This window comes from Capricornis sumatraensis, chromosome 1, assembly GCF_032405125.1.
Source record: "Capricornis sumatraensis isolate serow.1 chromosome 1, serow.2, whole genome shotgun sequence".
Taxonomy (NCBI): Eukaryota; Metazoa; Chordata; class Mammalia; order Artiodactyla; family Bovidae; genus Capricornis; species Capricornis sumatraensis.
Window position 1 is genome coordinate 57,954,529 of NC_091069.1, and position 14,759 is coordinate 57,969,287.

A 14,759-nucleotide genomic window follows, 5' to 3' on the forward strand; every position below is an offset into this window, starting at 1 on the left:
CAGTTCAGCTCAGTCTGTCAGTCGTGTCCAGCTCTTTGCAACTGCTTGGACTGCAACGCTCCAGGCTTCCATGTCCTTCACCGACTCTGGGAGCTTGCTCAAACTCATGTCCATTGAGTCGGTGATGTCATCCAACCATCTCATCCTCTCTCGTCCCCTTCTCCTACCCTCAGTCTTTCGCAGCATCAGGGTATTTTCCAGTGAGTCAGCTCTTCGCATCAGGTGGCCAAAGTATTGGAGTTTCAGCTTCAACATCAGTCCTTCCATTGAACACCTGGGACTGATCTCCTTTGGGATGGACTGGCTGGATCTCCTTGCAGTCCAAGGGACTCTGAAGAGTCTTCTCCAACGCCACAGTTCAAAAGCATCAGTTCTTCAGCGCTCAGCTTTCTTTATAGTCCAACTCTCACGTCCATACCTGACCACTGGAAAAACCATAGCCTTGACTAGACGGACCTCTGTTGAAAAAGTAATGTTTGCTTTTTAATATGCTGTCTAGGTTGGTCATAACTTTCCTTCCAAGGAGTAAGCCTCTTTTAATTTCATGGCTGCAGTCACCATCTGCAGTGATTTTGGAGCCCCAAAAATTAAAGTCAGCCACTGTTTCCCCATCTATTTGCCATGAAGTGATGGGACCGGATGCCATAATCTTAGTTTTCTGAATGTTGCACTTTAAGCCAACTTTTTCACTATCCTCTTTCACTCTATCAAGAGGCTCTTTAGTTCTTCGCTTTCTGCCATAAGGGTGGTGTCATCTGCATATCAGGTTATTGACATTTCTCCCAGCAATCTTGATTCCGGCTTGTGTTTCTTCCAGCCCAGCGTTTCTCATGATGTACTCTGCGTATAAGCTTAATAAGCAGGGTGACAATATATATCCTTGACATACTGTTTTTCCTATTTGGAATCAGTCTGTTGTTCCATGTCCAGTTCTACCTGTTGCTTCCTGACCTGCATATAGGTTTCTCAAGAGGCAGGTCAGGTGGTCTGGTAGTCCCATCTCTTGAAGAATTTTCCACAGTTTATTGTGATCCACACAGTCAAAGGCTTTGGCATAGTCAATAAAGCAGAAACAGACTCTTTTTCTTGAACTCTCTTGCTTTTTTGATGATTCTATGGATGTTGGCAATTTGATCTCTAGTTCCTCTGCCTTTTCTAAAACCAGCTTGAACATCTGGAAGTTCATGGTTCACACATTGCTGAAGCCTGGCTTGGAGAATTTTGAGCATTACTTTACTAGTGTGTGTGATGAGTGCAATTGTGCAGTAGTTTGAGCATTCTTTAGCATTGCCTTTCTTTGGGACTGGAATGAAAACTGACCCTTTCCAGTCTTGTGGCCACTGCTGAGTTTTCCAAATTTCCTGACATATTGAGTGCAGCACTTTCACAGCATCATCTTTCAGGATTTGAAAGAGCTCAACTGGAATTCCATCACCTTCACTAGCTTTGTTCATAGTGATGCTTTCTAAGGCCCATTTGACTTCACATTCCAGGATGTCTGGCTCTAGGTGAGTAATCACACCATTGTGATTGCCTGGGTCGTGAAGATCTTTTCTCTATAGTTCATCTGAGTATTCTTGCCACCTTTTCTTACTATCTTATGCTTCTGTTAGGTCCATACCATTTCTGTCCTTAATCGTGCCCATGTTTGCATGAAATGTTCCCTTGGTATCTCTAATTTTCTTGAGATCTCAAGTCTTCCCCATTCTATTGTTTTCCTCTATTTCTTTGCATTGATCACTGAGGAAGGCTTTCTTATCTCTCCTTGCTATTCTTTGGAACTGCATTCAAGTAGGTATATCTTTCCTTTTTTCTTTTGCCTTTCGTTTCTCTTCTTTTCTCAGCTATTTGTAAGGCCTCCTCAGACAGCCATTTTGCCTTTTTGCACTTCTTTTTCTTGGGGTTGGTCTTGATTACTGCCTCCTGTACAATGTCATGAACCTACGTCCATAGTTCTTCAGGCACTCAATCAGAGCTAATCCCTTGAATCTATTTCTTACTTCCACTGCATAATCCTAAGGGATCTGATTTATGTCATACCTGAATGGTCTAGTGGTTTTCCCTACTTGCTTCAGTTTAAGTCTGAATTTGGCAATAAGAAGTTCATGATCTGAGCCACAGTCAGTTCCCGGTCTTATTTTTGCTGACTGTATAGAGCTTCTCCATCTTTGGCTGCAAAGAATATAATCAATCTGATTTTGGTCTTGACCATCTGGTGCTGTCCATGCATAGAGTATTCTCTTGTGTTGTTGGAAGAGCGTGTTTGCTATGACCAGTGCGTTCTCTTGGCAAAACTCTATTGGTCTTTGCCCTGCTTCATTCTGTACTCAAAGGCCAAATTTGCCTGTTACTCCAGGTATTTCTTGACTTCCTACTTTTGCATTCCAGAAAACTAACCAATCTGATCACATGAACCACAGCCTTGTCTAACTCAATGAAACTATGAGCCATGACGTGTAGGGCTACCCAAGAAGATGAGTCATGGTGGAGCGTTCTGATAAAACATGGTCCACTGGAGAAGGGAATGCAAACCACTTCAGTATTCTTGCCTTGAGAACCCCATGAAAGTGTAAGTGAAGTTGCTTAGTCGTGTCCGACTCTGAGACCCATGGACTGTAACCTATCAGGCTCCTCTGACCATGGGGTTTTCCAGTCAAGAGTACTGGAGTGGGTTGCCATTTCCTTCTCCAGGGGATCTTCCCCACCCAAGGATCGAACCCTGGTCTCCTGCATTGCAGGCAGATGCTTTACCATCTGAGCCACTTGATCTTAGCCAAGAACCCCATGAATAGTATGAAAATCAAGGTAACGTGTTAAATATTGAGCAACATATTCAGTACTATTAGTAGTAATAATGATCTTACCATCACAGTATAGTGGAAACTAAACTTGTATATCTGTTGCATTTGCAAAGTACTTTCAAGTCTTAATGCTACCAAATCCCATTGATAAAATAGAGAAATAGATTTGAAAATTATCTAAAACCAGGTAATTACTTATGTTTGTATAGGTTCATTGCTTTTCAGAGTACTTTTGTCATTGTATTACACTGTTTCATACTGCTATCACTTAACAGCTTCCAGAGCAGCTCCCATTTTTTTAAAATTAATGTTGTGCTTGAACTGCCACCACAACCCCTCCATCCCATCCCTGCCCACTACTGTCAATTTCTGTAGTTTCCTAACCTCTAGTTTAACCAAGTCCTTAATCCTCATCTTCCACATGCAATGTAAAATTTTTTTATTTTTGCTTTAAAATGGCCTCTCCTAAAGTAACTTAGAAATTTAATTCATTCCCTTGTTCGAAACTTTAGGTGACTCCCACTGGCAATTCAAAGATCCTTAAGAAATGTCTCAGAGTACTTTTCCAGCCTGTATTCATGTTTTATGGCTCAAAGTGGCCACCGTAGGTAGGAGATCAAGGTAGCAACAACGAGGTTCATGTGGTTCATGCTCATCAGACTCTTGTCTACCCTAAAACTCAGAGAAACTGAAATATAACCAACTCAGAGGTTCTCAAAGTGTAGCCCAGGACTCCTGGTGAACCTGAAACCTATAAAGAGGGTCCATAAAATCAAAACAACCTTCATAATTTTAGATATTTGCTGTTTTTTACTCATTATTCATAGTTGTAGAGTTTTCCCAGACACTAGGTGACAGGTGATACCACAACAAATTGAATGCATAAGCAAATTTCAAAATCCATCTATTAACCCAGACCTTGAAGAGACTTAAAAAAGGTTAAACAATGCCACTCTTCTCATTAATTTTTTAAAAATTTACTTTCTTGTTTGTGTCAGGTCTTAGTTGTGGCAACCAGGATTTTTTAGTTGTGGCGTATAGGATCCAGTTCCCTAACCAGGGATCGAACCTGGGCCCCTGCCTTGGGAACACAGAGTCTTAGCCACTGGATCACAGGGAAGTCTTCATTAATTTTTAATTTTGAAATAACTTTTCCTAAGATATTTGTTAATATGTAACAGGGTTATAATTTTTTTTCTGCACCACATCAGCATGCAGAATATCAGTTTCCTTACCAGGGATCTAGTATGCAGGTCAAGAAGCAACAGTTAGAACTGGACATGGAACAACAAACTGGTTCCAAATCAGGAAAGGAGTATGTCAAGGCTATATATTGTCACCCTGCTTATTTAACTTATATGCAGAATACATCATGAGAAACGCCGAACTGGATGAAGCACAAGCTGGAATCAAGATTGTCGGGAGAAATATCAATAACCTCAGATATGCAGATGCTGCTGCTGCTAAGTCACTTCAGTCGTGTCCGACTCTGTGCAGCCCCATAGATGGCAGTCCACCAGGCTTCTCTGTCCATAGGATTCTCCAGGCAAGAATACTGGAGTGAGTTGCCATTTTCTTCTCCAATATGCAGATGACACCACCCTTATTGCAGAAAGTGAAGAACTAAAGAGCCTCTTGATGAAAGTGAAAGAAGAGAGTGAAAAAGTTGGCTTAAAACTCAACATTCAGAAAACTTAAGATCATGGCATCTGGTCCCATCATTTCATGGCAGGTAGATGGGGAAATCGTGACAGACTTTATTTTGGGGGCCTCCCAAATCACTGCAGATGGTGACTGCAGCCATGAAATTAAAAGACACTTGCTCCTTGGAAGAAAAGTTATGACCAACCTAGACAGCATATTAAAAAGAAGAGACATTACTCTGCCAGCAAATGTCCATCTAGTTAAAGCTGTGGTTTTTCCAGTAGTCATGAATGGATGTGAGAGTTGGACTATAAAAAAAGCTGAGCGCCAAAGAATTTATGCTTTCAAACTGTGGTGTTGGAGAAGGCTCTTTAGAGTCCCTTGGACAGCAAGGAGATCCAACCAGACCATCCTAAAGGAAATCAGTCCTGAATATTCAGTGGAAGGACTGATACTGAAGCTGAAACTCCAATACTTTGGCCACCTGATGTGAAGACCTGACTCATTTGAAAAGACTCTGAAGCTGGTAAAGATTGAAGGCGGGAGGAAAGGGGACAACAGAGGATGAGATGGTTGGATGGCATCACTGACTCAATGGACATGAGTTTGAGTAAGCTCCAGTAGTTGGTGATGTACATGGAAGCCTGGCATGCTGCAGTCCATGGGGTCACAGAGTCAGGCATGACTGAGCAACTGAACTGAACCTGTCCTCTGTGGTGGAAACAGGTTCTTAACCACTGGACTGACGGGAAAATCCCTATAATTGTTTTGTAATAAAGTAGTAAAACCAATGGGCAGAATACTTATCTCCCAACAGGTCCACATTCTCCTAATCCCTGGAGCCTGTGAATATGTTACCTTACGTGGCGAAAAAAGAAATTTCAGGTGTGATTAAGTTGAGAATCTTCAGATGGGGATTGAGATAATTCTGAAATGTTTGTATGGACCAAATGTCCACACAGGGGTCCTTAGGAATGAAAGAGGAAAGCAGGAGGGTGAGTCTGAAAAGGAAGTATGACAATGAAAGCAGAAGTCAGAGCGATGTCACTTTAAAATGGAAGGAAGCAGTAAGCCTCTAAAACCTGGAAAAGGCAATGGAACAAATTTCTCTAGAACCTCTAGAGGAAACACAGCCCTGGATACCTTGATTTTAGCATTGTGAAGCCCATGTTGGACTTCTGACCTACAGAACTGTAAGATAATAAACTTCTGTTGCTTTAAGCCACCAAATTTGAGTTAACTTGTTATAAAAGCATTAAGAAACTAGCAAAATAGTTTCTGTTTTACTTTCAAATGTAATACATGTTAATAGATATAATCCATATAATTATAAGCTCTTTGGGGTCCTCAATTTTTAAGCATGTAAAGAGGTTCTAAGACCAAAATGTGTGAAAGCCACTGCTCTAAGTAAATCCTGTGAGTCTCTGTCTTGGCTCCCTCTCTTTTCACCTTAGCTCTTGGTGTTCTTACCACCAACAGTGACCTTGCTCTTGTTAAAATCCTCCCGGTTCTTTAAGGTCCATATTATATTCCGTCTCCTTGTCCCTGACCACCTCAACCAAAAGCCTTCTCTCCTTAACTTTGAATGCCCTGTGAGTCAGTTATCTGCCATGTAGTTTTGGTCTGTTCTTTAGTAAGTCATGTTTGACTTTTGCAACCCCATGGACTGTAGCCTGTCAGGCTCCTCTGTCCATAGGATTTCCCAAGCAAGAATACTGGAGTGGGTTGCCATTTTCTCCTCTAGGGGATCTTTCCCACCCAGGGATTGAACCCGTGCATTGCAGGTGGATTCTTTACCCCTGAGCCCCCGGGGGAAGCCTGTAAATAGTGCCATATATTGTATATGCCTCAATGGCACCCCACTCCAGTACTCTTGCCTGGAAAATCCCATGGACGGAGGAGCCTGGTAGGCTGCAGTCCACGGGGTCGCTAAGAGTCGGACACAACTGAGCGACTTTACTTTCACCTTTCACTTTCATGCATTGGAGAAGGAAATGGCAACCCACTCCAGTGTTCTTGCCTGGAGAATCCCAGGGAAGGGGGAGCCTAGTGGGCTGCCGTCTGTGGGATCGCACAGAGTCAGACACGACTGAAGCGACTTAGCAGCAGCAAGCATCTTAGACAACGAAGATGGGAGAGAGTTGTTTATTTTCTGTTTGAATGAAACTTTTTTTTAATGTGTAATCAATAATTCTCAGGAATAAGATAAGAAATGTAAATTGTTCAGAAAGAGTTAAGATGCTGTTCTATCAAATGACAGTGCTATTGATTACAGGAAAAAAAAAAGTGTGTGTGTATAATGTCCTCAGGATATTTACATTGATTTTATTAGAGCTGGAATTCAATTTTTTAAAATTTCTAATAGTGCCCCTATTTCCTATCCATTTAGCCTAACGTATACCAGCTTTGGGAGGATACACTGTATCCTCAAATAAATTGAATGAAATGAGCAAAAAGAAAATGTTTCAAATGTGTTGGTACTTAAATACATCAATCAAATGCTCAGTAAGAATTTATTGAGAGCCTACTATATGCCAGGCACTATACTATAGGCACTTGTTTTACAGCGCTGGAGGACAGCCTGGCATATAGAAGACATTCAATAAAGGTAGATCTGACCATCCCTTTATTCATTTTTCTAACTCCCTTTCTTGACTCCGCCCAGGTTAGTTTTCCTAAAGTCCCTCTTGTCCTGAGGGTTTTAGACCCAATGCGGCTGCCGTACGGCAGCGTTGCAAGATGGCGGCCTCCGTGTTTGCTGGTGCGGTGAGAGCAGCCTCCGGTCAGTGAGAAGCGACGCGCTCGGTTTACGCCTTCATAGAAGCGGGGACTGGCGCGGGATGGAGTGGACGTTTAACGTGGGTGGAGGTTAACAGGAAAGGAAAAAGAAAAGAGAGGTGGTCGTTATTGAGGACTGAAGCTTGTTCCGAATTTTCTCTGGAGTGGCCTGTATCCGATCTCAGCTCCAGAGAGCGCCGAAATTCTTGGACCCTCGCGGACCTGGGGTTTCCCCCGGTTTCCTCTTCCTTACCGGCTCGTAGCCATTCCGCTTTCCCTAGAAAACAATCCCGAAGGACGAGGGTTAGGGTTAGGGGGTTGCGAGGAAGACAGAAAAGTTCCACCAAGGCCAGGATCCGTCATTCCCAACCTTTGACCTTGAGGTGTTACTTAATATTTTTGAACTTCAGAGGCTACGGCTCCAAAATAGGGCTAACAGCATCCACGGAAAGTTCCTTGTGTCCTATCTGGGACGTGGTATGAGATTCAGGCAGTGTGCAGGGGATGTGCCTGTTTGGTTCCCTCAGTCCCAGAACAAGGGGTCTTAAGAGAGACAGGAGTGAGGATTGCCTTCACTCTGAAGACTTTAGCGAAGGTTAGAGATCATTCAGATACGGTTTTAGAGAGTCCCATGAACAGAGGAACCTGGTGGGCTATGGTTCATCCAGTTGTCGAACATTTCCATCAATCTGGAGTTTTATAAATATACACACTCTTTATTATTATTGTTTCTAATTTTTATTGGAATATAGTTGATTTACAATGTTGTGTTACTTTCTGCTATATAGCAAAGTGGATCATACATACATATACATATATCTGCTCTCTTTTAGATTCTTTTCCCATGTAGGTCATTACAGAGTATTGAGTAGAGTTCCCTGTGCTATACGGTAGGTCCTTATTAGTTGTCTATTGTATGTATAGTCGTGTGTATATATCAGTCCTAGTTTATCCTAGGACTAGGATATCTCCTAGTTTATCCTTCCCCCCTGGTAACCATAAGACTGTTTTCTTCATCTGTGACTCTGTTTCTTTTAACGTGCACATTCTTGAGTCCCTCACTAGTCTCAGTCAGAATCTGCAAGTGGAACCCGAACTCTGTGAGTGATTCTGCATTGCAGCCATGGGCTCTTGAGTCTGGTGATTGTGTGAAAGATTGATAGAGAAGACACCTAGACCCTCCATGATCTGCCTTCTGAGCTGCCACCACTCCTCCATGTTAGGTCCGGTCCCTGCTCCCAGCAAGGATTTGTCTCAGCTTCTTCACCTTTGCATGTGTTATCCTACCTAGAACTGTGCCTCCTCCTCTTGTGGCCTGTTCATTTCCGAGAGGGAAACTCAAGTACCTCTTATGTTATCTCTATGAATCCTTTTTCTGCCGCTCTGGTCCAAGGAGCTGTGGAGCTTTCATGTGTCCGCCATGCTGTTTCCTGTGCATGGGAGTTCTGTGTCACCACAGTGTAAGATCTGGTGGCGGGAATTAACTTTACATATGTTTTGTCCTCTACTGTTGACCACAAAGCTAGGACATATCAGACTAGATTTTGGTGGTGGTAGCATCTCTTAAAAAAGGATTGACTTATACACACATGGGTAATTTTGTAGTGTATAAGCTATATCACAATAAGGATAAAAAGTTCCACGTGTGAGTCTAATGCTCAAGACCCATTAATTAATTATTGCACTTAGTCGCTTTGATGTTACTTCATTTTAAATATCTGGATGTGTCTTTTTTTGTTTGTTTTGGCTGTGCCCTTTGGCTTGCAGGATATTAGTTTCCCAATCAGGGATCGAACTCAGGCCCCAGCAGTGAAAGCACCAAGTCCTAAACACTGGACTGCCAGGGAATTCCCTGGATGCATATTTTGGAGTGTCATATTAAGTATATATGCTTTTGTCTCTCTGCAGGAATTTTACGGCCCCTGAACATTTTGGCATCTTCAGCCTATCGAAACTGCACCAAGAATGTCTGTCTTAATTCTGTACTGTCCTCCCGACATTTCAGTCATATTCAGACACCAGTTGTGTCCTCTGCTCCCAGACTGATCACATCTATCAGAAGCCTGACATGTTGGCAGACTGCCACAGTCCTCAACAGGTTGAGTATTATATTTCAGTAAACATGACTCTTGGACAAAAATTCTAAAATCTTCATGCCTACCACAATATCTTAGGAGTAGATGAGATTCTGTGCCTACCAACAGTTGATTATATAGACTTTGCTTGATAAGATTGGAGAATATGTATGTTAGCAGAGATGACCACTCAGGACCCACTTGTGATGTTCTAGATGTGGTTTTCAGGGTGGAAGCTGTCAGCCAAAGTAGAAACTGGATAAGATGCTCAACTTAACAAGGCTGGGCTGCACATGGTGCTCATTCAGTCAGCCAAAGTTTAGTTTAAGCACTCCTGGGTGCCCAGCACCATACTCGGCAGAAACCATACAAGGATAAAAAAGTTGAAGCCCTCAAGGAAGGTTTTTTATTTTTATTTATGTATATGACTGTATCACATGGGCTTCTCTGGTTGCAGGCCCTAGAGTAGGCTGGCTCAGGAGTTGCCCCATGGCATGTGGGATCTTAGTTCCCTCACCAGGGATTGAATCCACGTCCCCTGTATTGGAAGGCAGATTCTTAACCACTGGATCACCAGAGAAGTCCCCCTCAAGGAGTTTATAATCTAGTGGGCAGATGGGTAAGAAATCAGGTGATTAAGTTATACCAGCATAAATTCTTCAGGGATTGAGAGAGTAGATTATGGAGGGCTTGCAAGTTGATGATAGTTGCTATTCTTATGGGTAGCATCATGGATCATTTGAAGCAGTAGTGTATATTGAAAGTCACCTTTATTCCAGTGGAGCTGTTGCGTTCATTTCTACAAAGCGGATTTTATCCTTTAATGTCTTATTGCTGAGTTAAAATTTTTTTAATGTATTTTAGAATGGCCCTCTTGCTCCCAAACGTCCTGAAGCCACCAGTCAGAACTGTAACATACTGCAGTTCGAGAAAAGGCAAGAGGAAGACTGTGAAAGCTGTCATCTATAGGTTTCTTCGACTTCATAGTGGCCTGTGGCTAAGGAGGAAGGTGAGTCTTCACACGGTGACTTGCTTAGAAAAGGAGTGTGAGGTTAGATGGAACTGAAGCAAAATTCAGTTAGCCTGTTCCTTGACACATCTTCCCCACATCTTAGCAGTAGCTTTTACAGTGCTGTGCTTGAGTCCCAGCTTTGTGGGCAGCTCTTCATGTAAGTGAATCCATATGAAGAAAACATGTTTTAGCATTCATATAACAAAATATTATTCACAATGGCAGAAGTCTGTACTGCAAAACAGATTCATCTCAGGTCTCTTACACATCTGGCTTATCTAAAAATTACTAGAATCCCTTTGAGGCTCCTAATGTGCAGTATCTTGTAGGGAGGCTCTGTTTAAGCTCCAAGCGTTAAAACATTAGAGGGGACTTGAAGGACTTAGCTCCATGGTGAGGTTTGGGACTGAAGCACTTCCAGCTGACCCTGGATTAGGTTCTCAAGGTGACTTAATCTTTATGGCAGAATAGTAACCCCTCATAACCCCCGCCCCTTCTTTTTTTTTAACTTTACAAGTTTTTGTCTGTCAGTGTGTATGATTGGCAACCGTATCAGACAGAACTCTTAGTACTTAATTCTGATCAGGAACCACGGCCTCTAGAGGGGGACTCTGACAGATTACAGATTATTCCTGTTCTGTCTTCTCCCACAGCAACAGGTGGTAAAAGTGAATGTGGGCGTTTTCATTCATATCCTTAATTATTCTTGGAAGCAGAATGGGTAGTAACTAGAAAGCAGCTGAAGACCCGAGTTTTCTAGGACACTATTGATAACTATTCAAATCCTAATTCCCTTTTACTATTTGGAAGTTAACAAACAATTCTTTAAAGGTCAAAATTTGTTTCCCTGTGAAAATAAAATAATTGGTAGGATGGTCTCACCGTCTGAAGGGTTGAAAGGATTATCTTCTCTCTTATAAACTATCCTAAATTTGTAGACAAATAAGTTGACTGGCACTCTCAGCTCATTTCTCCATTAGAACAATCCTGTGGTAGTTAATTTCTTACACTAGTCAGTAGAAGTTCATGTAATCCATAAGTACCTGAACTAAGTAATTCAACAGATAGTTGTGAATTTTGTGCCATTGGAAACATTCCTTCCCCTTTGCTAGTAATTATTTCCAGGTCCACATGTGACCTAAGACAAAATGAAATGGCTGGTCTTCCTTGCCTTCCTTTCCACAATCCCTTTTATTGGGCTCTGAAACCCTCACAGTATTATAAATGACCTGGTCAAGCTACCCAATCATAATACCTAGTCCCTGCTCAAGACCCCCAAAGTGTTCCATATACAGAACAGCCTGCTTCATCAAAATCTGATTTTAAGAAGAAAACAAAAAAATCCAGATGGGTTAATTTACACTAATGTATAAAAACATTAGTATAAACATTTGTATAAATGTTTATATAATATGCTGCTGCTACTGCTGCTAAGTCGCTTCAGTTGTGTCTGACTCTGTGCGACCCCATAGACGGCAGCCTACCAGGCTCCCCAGTCCCTGGGATTCTCCAGGCAAGAACACTGTTTTTATACAAAAGTTTTTATATTTATATTTTATATATATAAATATATATATTTTGTATTTATACTAATTTATACTAGTATTTATACTATTTATACTATTTATATTAGTATAAATTAGTATAAATACAAAATATATATATTTATATATATAAAATAGAAATATAAAAACATTTGTATAAAAACAAATTATTTTCTGCAGCACAGTTTCATCCAAGTGTTCTTAATCTTTAGTCTTTATTCCCTTCTTCCATTTCTGACCCTAGAGACTGTCTAAGAAGTCTCAAGCACTTTCTCAGTGGCCACATTCCACAGAATAATCTTTGAAGGAGATAATTCTGTTGGTGACGGGCAGGACAGTAAGCTAGCTAGCTATCTGTCAGATCCACAGGGACCCAGTTTGGCTTGCAAAGTAGAAAACCTGTTAAACAGATACGGGGATTTTGCTTTGAATCTTTCAACTTAAAATTGTAAGTAATGAGAAGTAACAATCTCTGACATTGTAAAGTCAGAACTCTGAAATAATCCTTCCTTCTTTCTAAGCCTCACTGTACTCTATAAGTTGCTAACCACCAGTGACAGTAAGGCATGTGAAACCCACAGCACCTTCCCATCAAAGAGTTGTGGTTTTGTTCACTTAGCATGCTGCCCTAAAGGAGCCCTTGGCTCTTACCAATGGCTCAGGTTCTAGTCTCACCTTGCCTATAAATTACTGTATGGTTTTAGCCAAGCATTAACCTGGATGGCACCTAAGGTCTCTTCTACTTTAAATAGACTATGATTGGGACTTTCTTGGCGGTCCAGTGGTTAGGACTTCATGTTTTCACTGCCATGAGCCCAGGTTCAATCCTTGGTCGGGGAATTCTACAGGCCACAAGGCCAAAAAAAAAAAAAAGGAAAGAAAAAAGAAAATAAATAAGCTATGATTATAGTTTTTATATTCAGTCTCATTATCTGTTTCTTCAGAATTTCATCAAGGTTAATTATGTATGGATGATATATATGGCAGTTCTGGATTAAACATATGGTGTAACTGTTCCTTCAGCACTCTTCCTAAGAGTTTTCCTGTAGTCATTATTCCTCAAAAGAGTACTTATTACAGAAACTGGTCCCCAGTGTGTGAAAAGGATAAATGACACAGTATACTTGAGAACTCTGCTTCCCAGCCCTTGTAATACTTAGTTCCCATAAATGAACATAAGTGTCACCAGTCAGCTAGTACTCTATTATTCTTGACATTTGGAAGAGAGTAGTGTAACGGTTAAGAACTCTAAATAGTTCTGGGACCTCAATCTGCTACTTAACTGCTCTAATTGTTTCTCTTTTATCTGTAAAATCAGAATAATAGTACACTACTGTTGAAGAGATAATAAGGTAACGCATATAAAGTCAGCTGTTAAAATTGTGTATCATTACCCTGTACTTCACAAGCCACAATTTATTTAGCTTTATTTTCTGTGACTTTAAATAATCTTTTTAAAACCGTTAAGTTATTAATACTTGTTTTTCAAACTATGCATGCTTTCTGTGCCTACCCCCCATTGAGAATCGTATTTTTCTGAAAAACATACCCGCCCCTATGAAAGTTTAGTCTCTGTTCCCAGTGGGCCTATACACCATAAGTAGCGAAGATAATCTGTTTTTTTCTATATAATATAATGTTGTAAATGTCTTTGTAATATTATCTAACAGGCTGGTTATAAGAAAAAATTATGGAAAAAGACGGTTGCAAGAAAAAGACGCTTAAGGGAATTTGTCTTCTGCAATAAGACCCAGAGTAAGCTCTTAGATAAAATGACGACGTCTTTCTGGAAGAGGCGAAACTGGTATGCTGATGATCCTTATCAGATGTATCACGATCGAACAAACTTGAAAGTATAGATCAGAAGATCCATGATTTCTCAGTTATTAACTGTGTATCTGTGTGTGTATGGTGTCTTTGCAAAGATGAAGTGGTATAAGACATGATGTAAATTGTACCAACTGATACTTGGAACATGGGGTACCAACATTAAAGTTAACAATGTTTTAAAACTTAATGGATTAAATATTCCCAGATTTGTTTGGGGAAATATAAATTTTAAGTTACTGATTAATTTTAACAAATGGCAGTGACTTAACTAGTTGTTCCAATTAGGCTTATTTAGTTACAAGGCATCTCCAGTTGGGACAGACATGAAAAGACTATAAAGCTAACAAGTTAGGTCAAGCAGTGTGACTTTATTTTAAGGACATGTGCCAGAAATACAGGAATACCTCACACCACCCAGAACTAACCCCCAGGCCTCAGGGAGAGTAGAAATTATAGGGTGATCCTGGATCCAAGGAACCTCCAGGGGCCTCAGCAGCAGAAACAGTGGCTCTTTAGGCTTGGGTGGTCTGCCATGCACGTGACTAAGTTGTTTTTACATCACTGGCTCCATTCTCTCCTCTCCAACTCCTCTGATTCACAGCTGTTGTTTATTCTTAGTGTCTGCTGCCTCATCATAAGGCTAGCTTGCACCCTTTGAGGTTCTTTTCTACCCTCAGTTTTTCTGACCCTCAGCTCCAGTCTCCCGTCTCTAATTACCAAGAGAGTCTAATAGGACCAGTTTGTCTTTTTATATCAGGTTTCATCATGGGTCACTGACCAATCAATGTAAGGACTGACTTTTCTTAGGTCAGGAGCCCACCCTGGCTCATTTGATTATGCTCGAGGTTCACGTAGAGCCAAAGATAGTTATGTGAGCAGTTTCCCTCAGAGGTGAGCCTGGGGTGATAACACACACCTAGTATACCAGGTAAACAATTATCACCGAGTTTACTGGAACAGGACTTTTTATTGAGAAAAGAAGAGATAAAATAGCCTATCAATATGCCCATTCATGAAATAGAGAGGCTATATAAGTGGAGACAAAAACTTCTTAACCAGGAGTTAAAAGATACTA

At 41.0% G+C, this 14,759-nt stretch overlaps 1 protein-coding gene across 1 annotated transcript; it reads left to right on the plus strand.

Moving 5' to 3' along the window:
* Positions 1 to 7,174: 7,174 nt before the first annotated feature.
* On the plus strand, positions 7,175 to 13,992 carry MRPL35 (mitochondrial ribosomal protein L35). The gene is made up of 4 exons (XM_068981934.1): positions 7,175 to 7,227; positions 9,132 to 9,321; positions 10,163 to 10,307; positions 13,525 to 13,992. Exons 1-4 carry the CDS (start codon positions 7,185 to 7,187, stop codon positions 13,711 to 13,713), a joined length of 567 nt encoding a protein of 188 aa, XP_068838035.1. The 5' UTR covers positions 7,175 to 7,184; the 3' UTR covers positions 13,714 to 13,992.
* Positions 13,993 to 14,759: the final 767 nt, after the last annotated feature.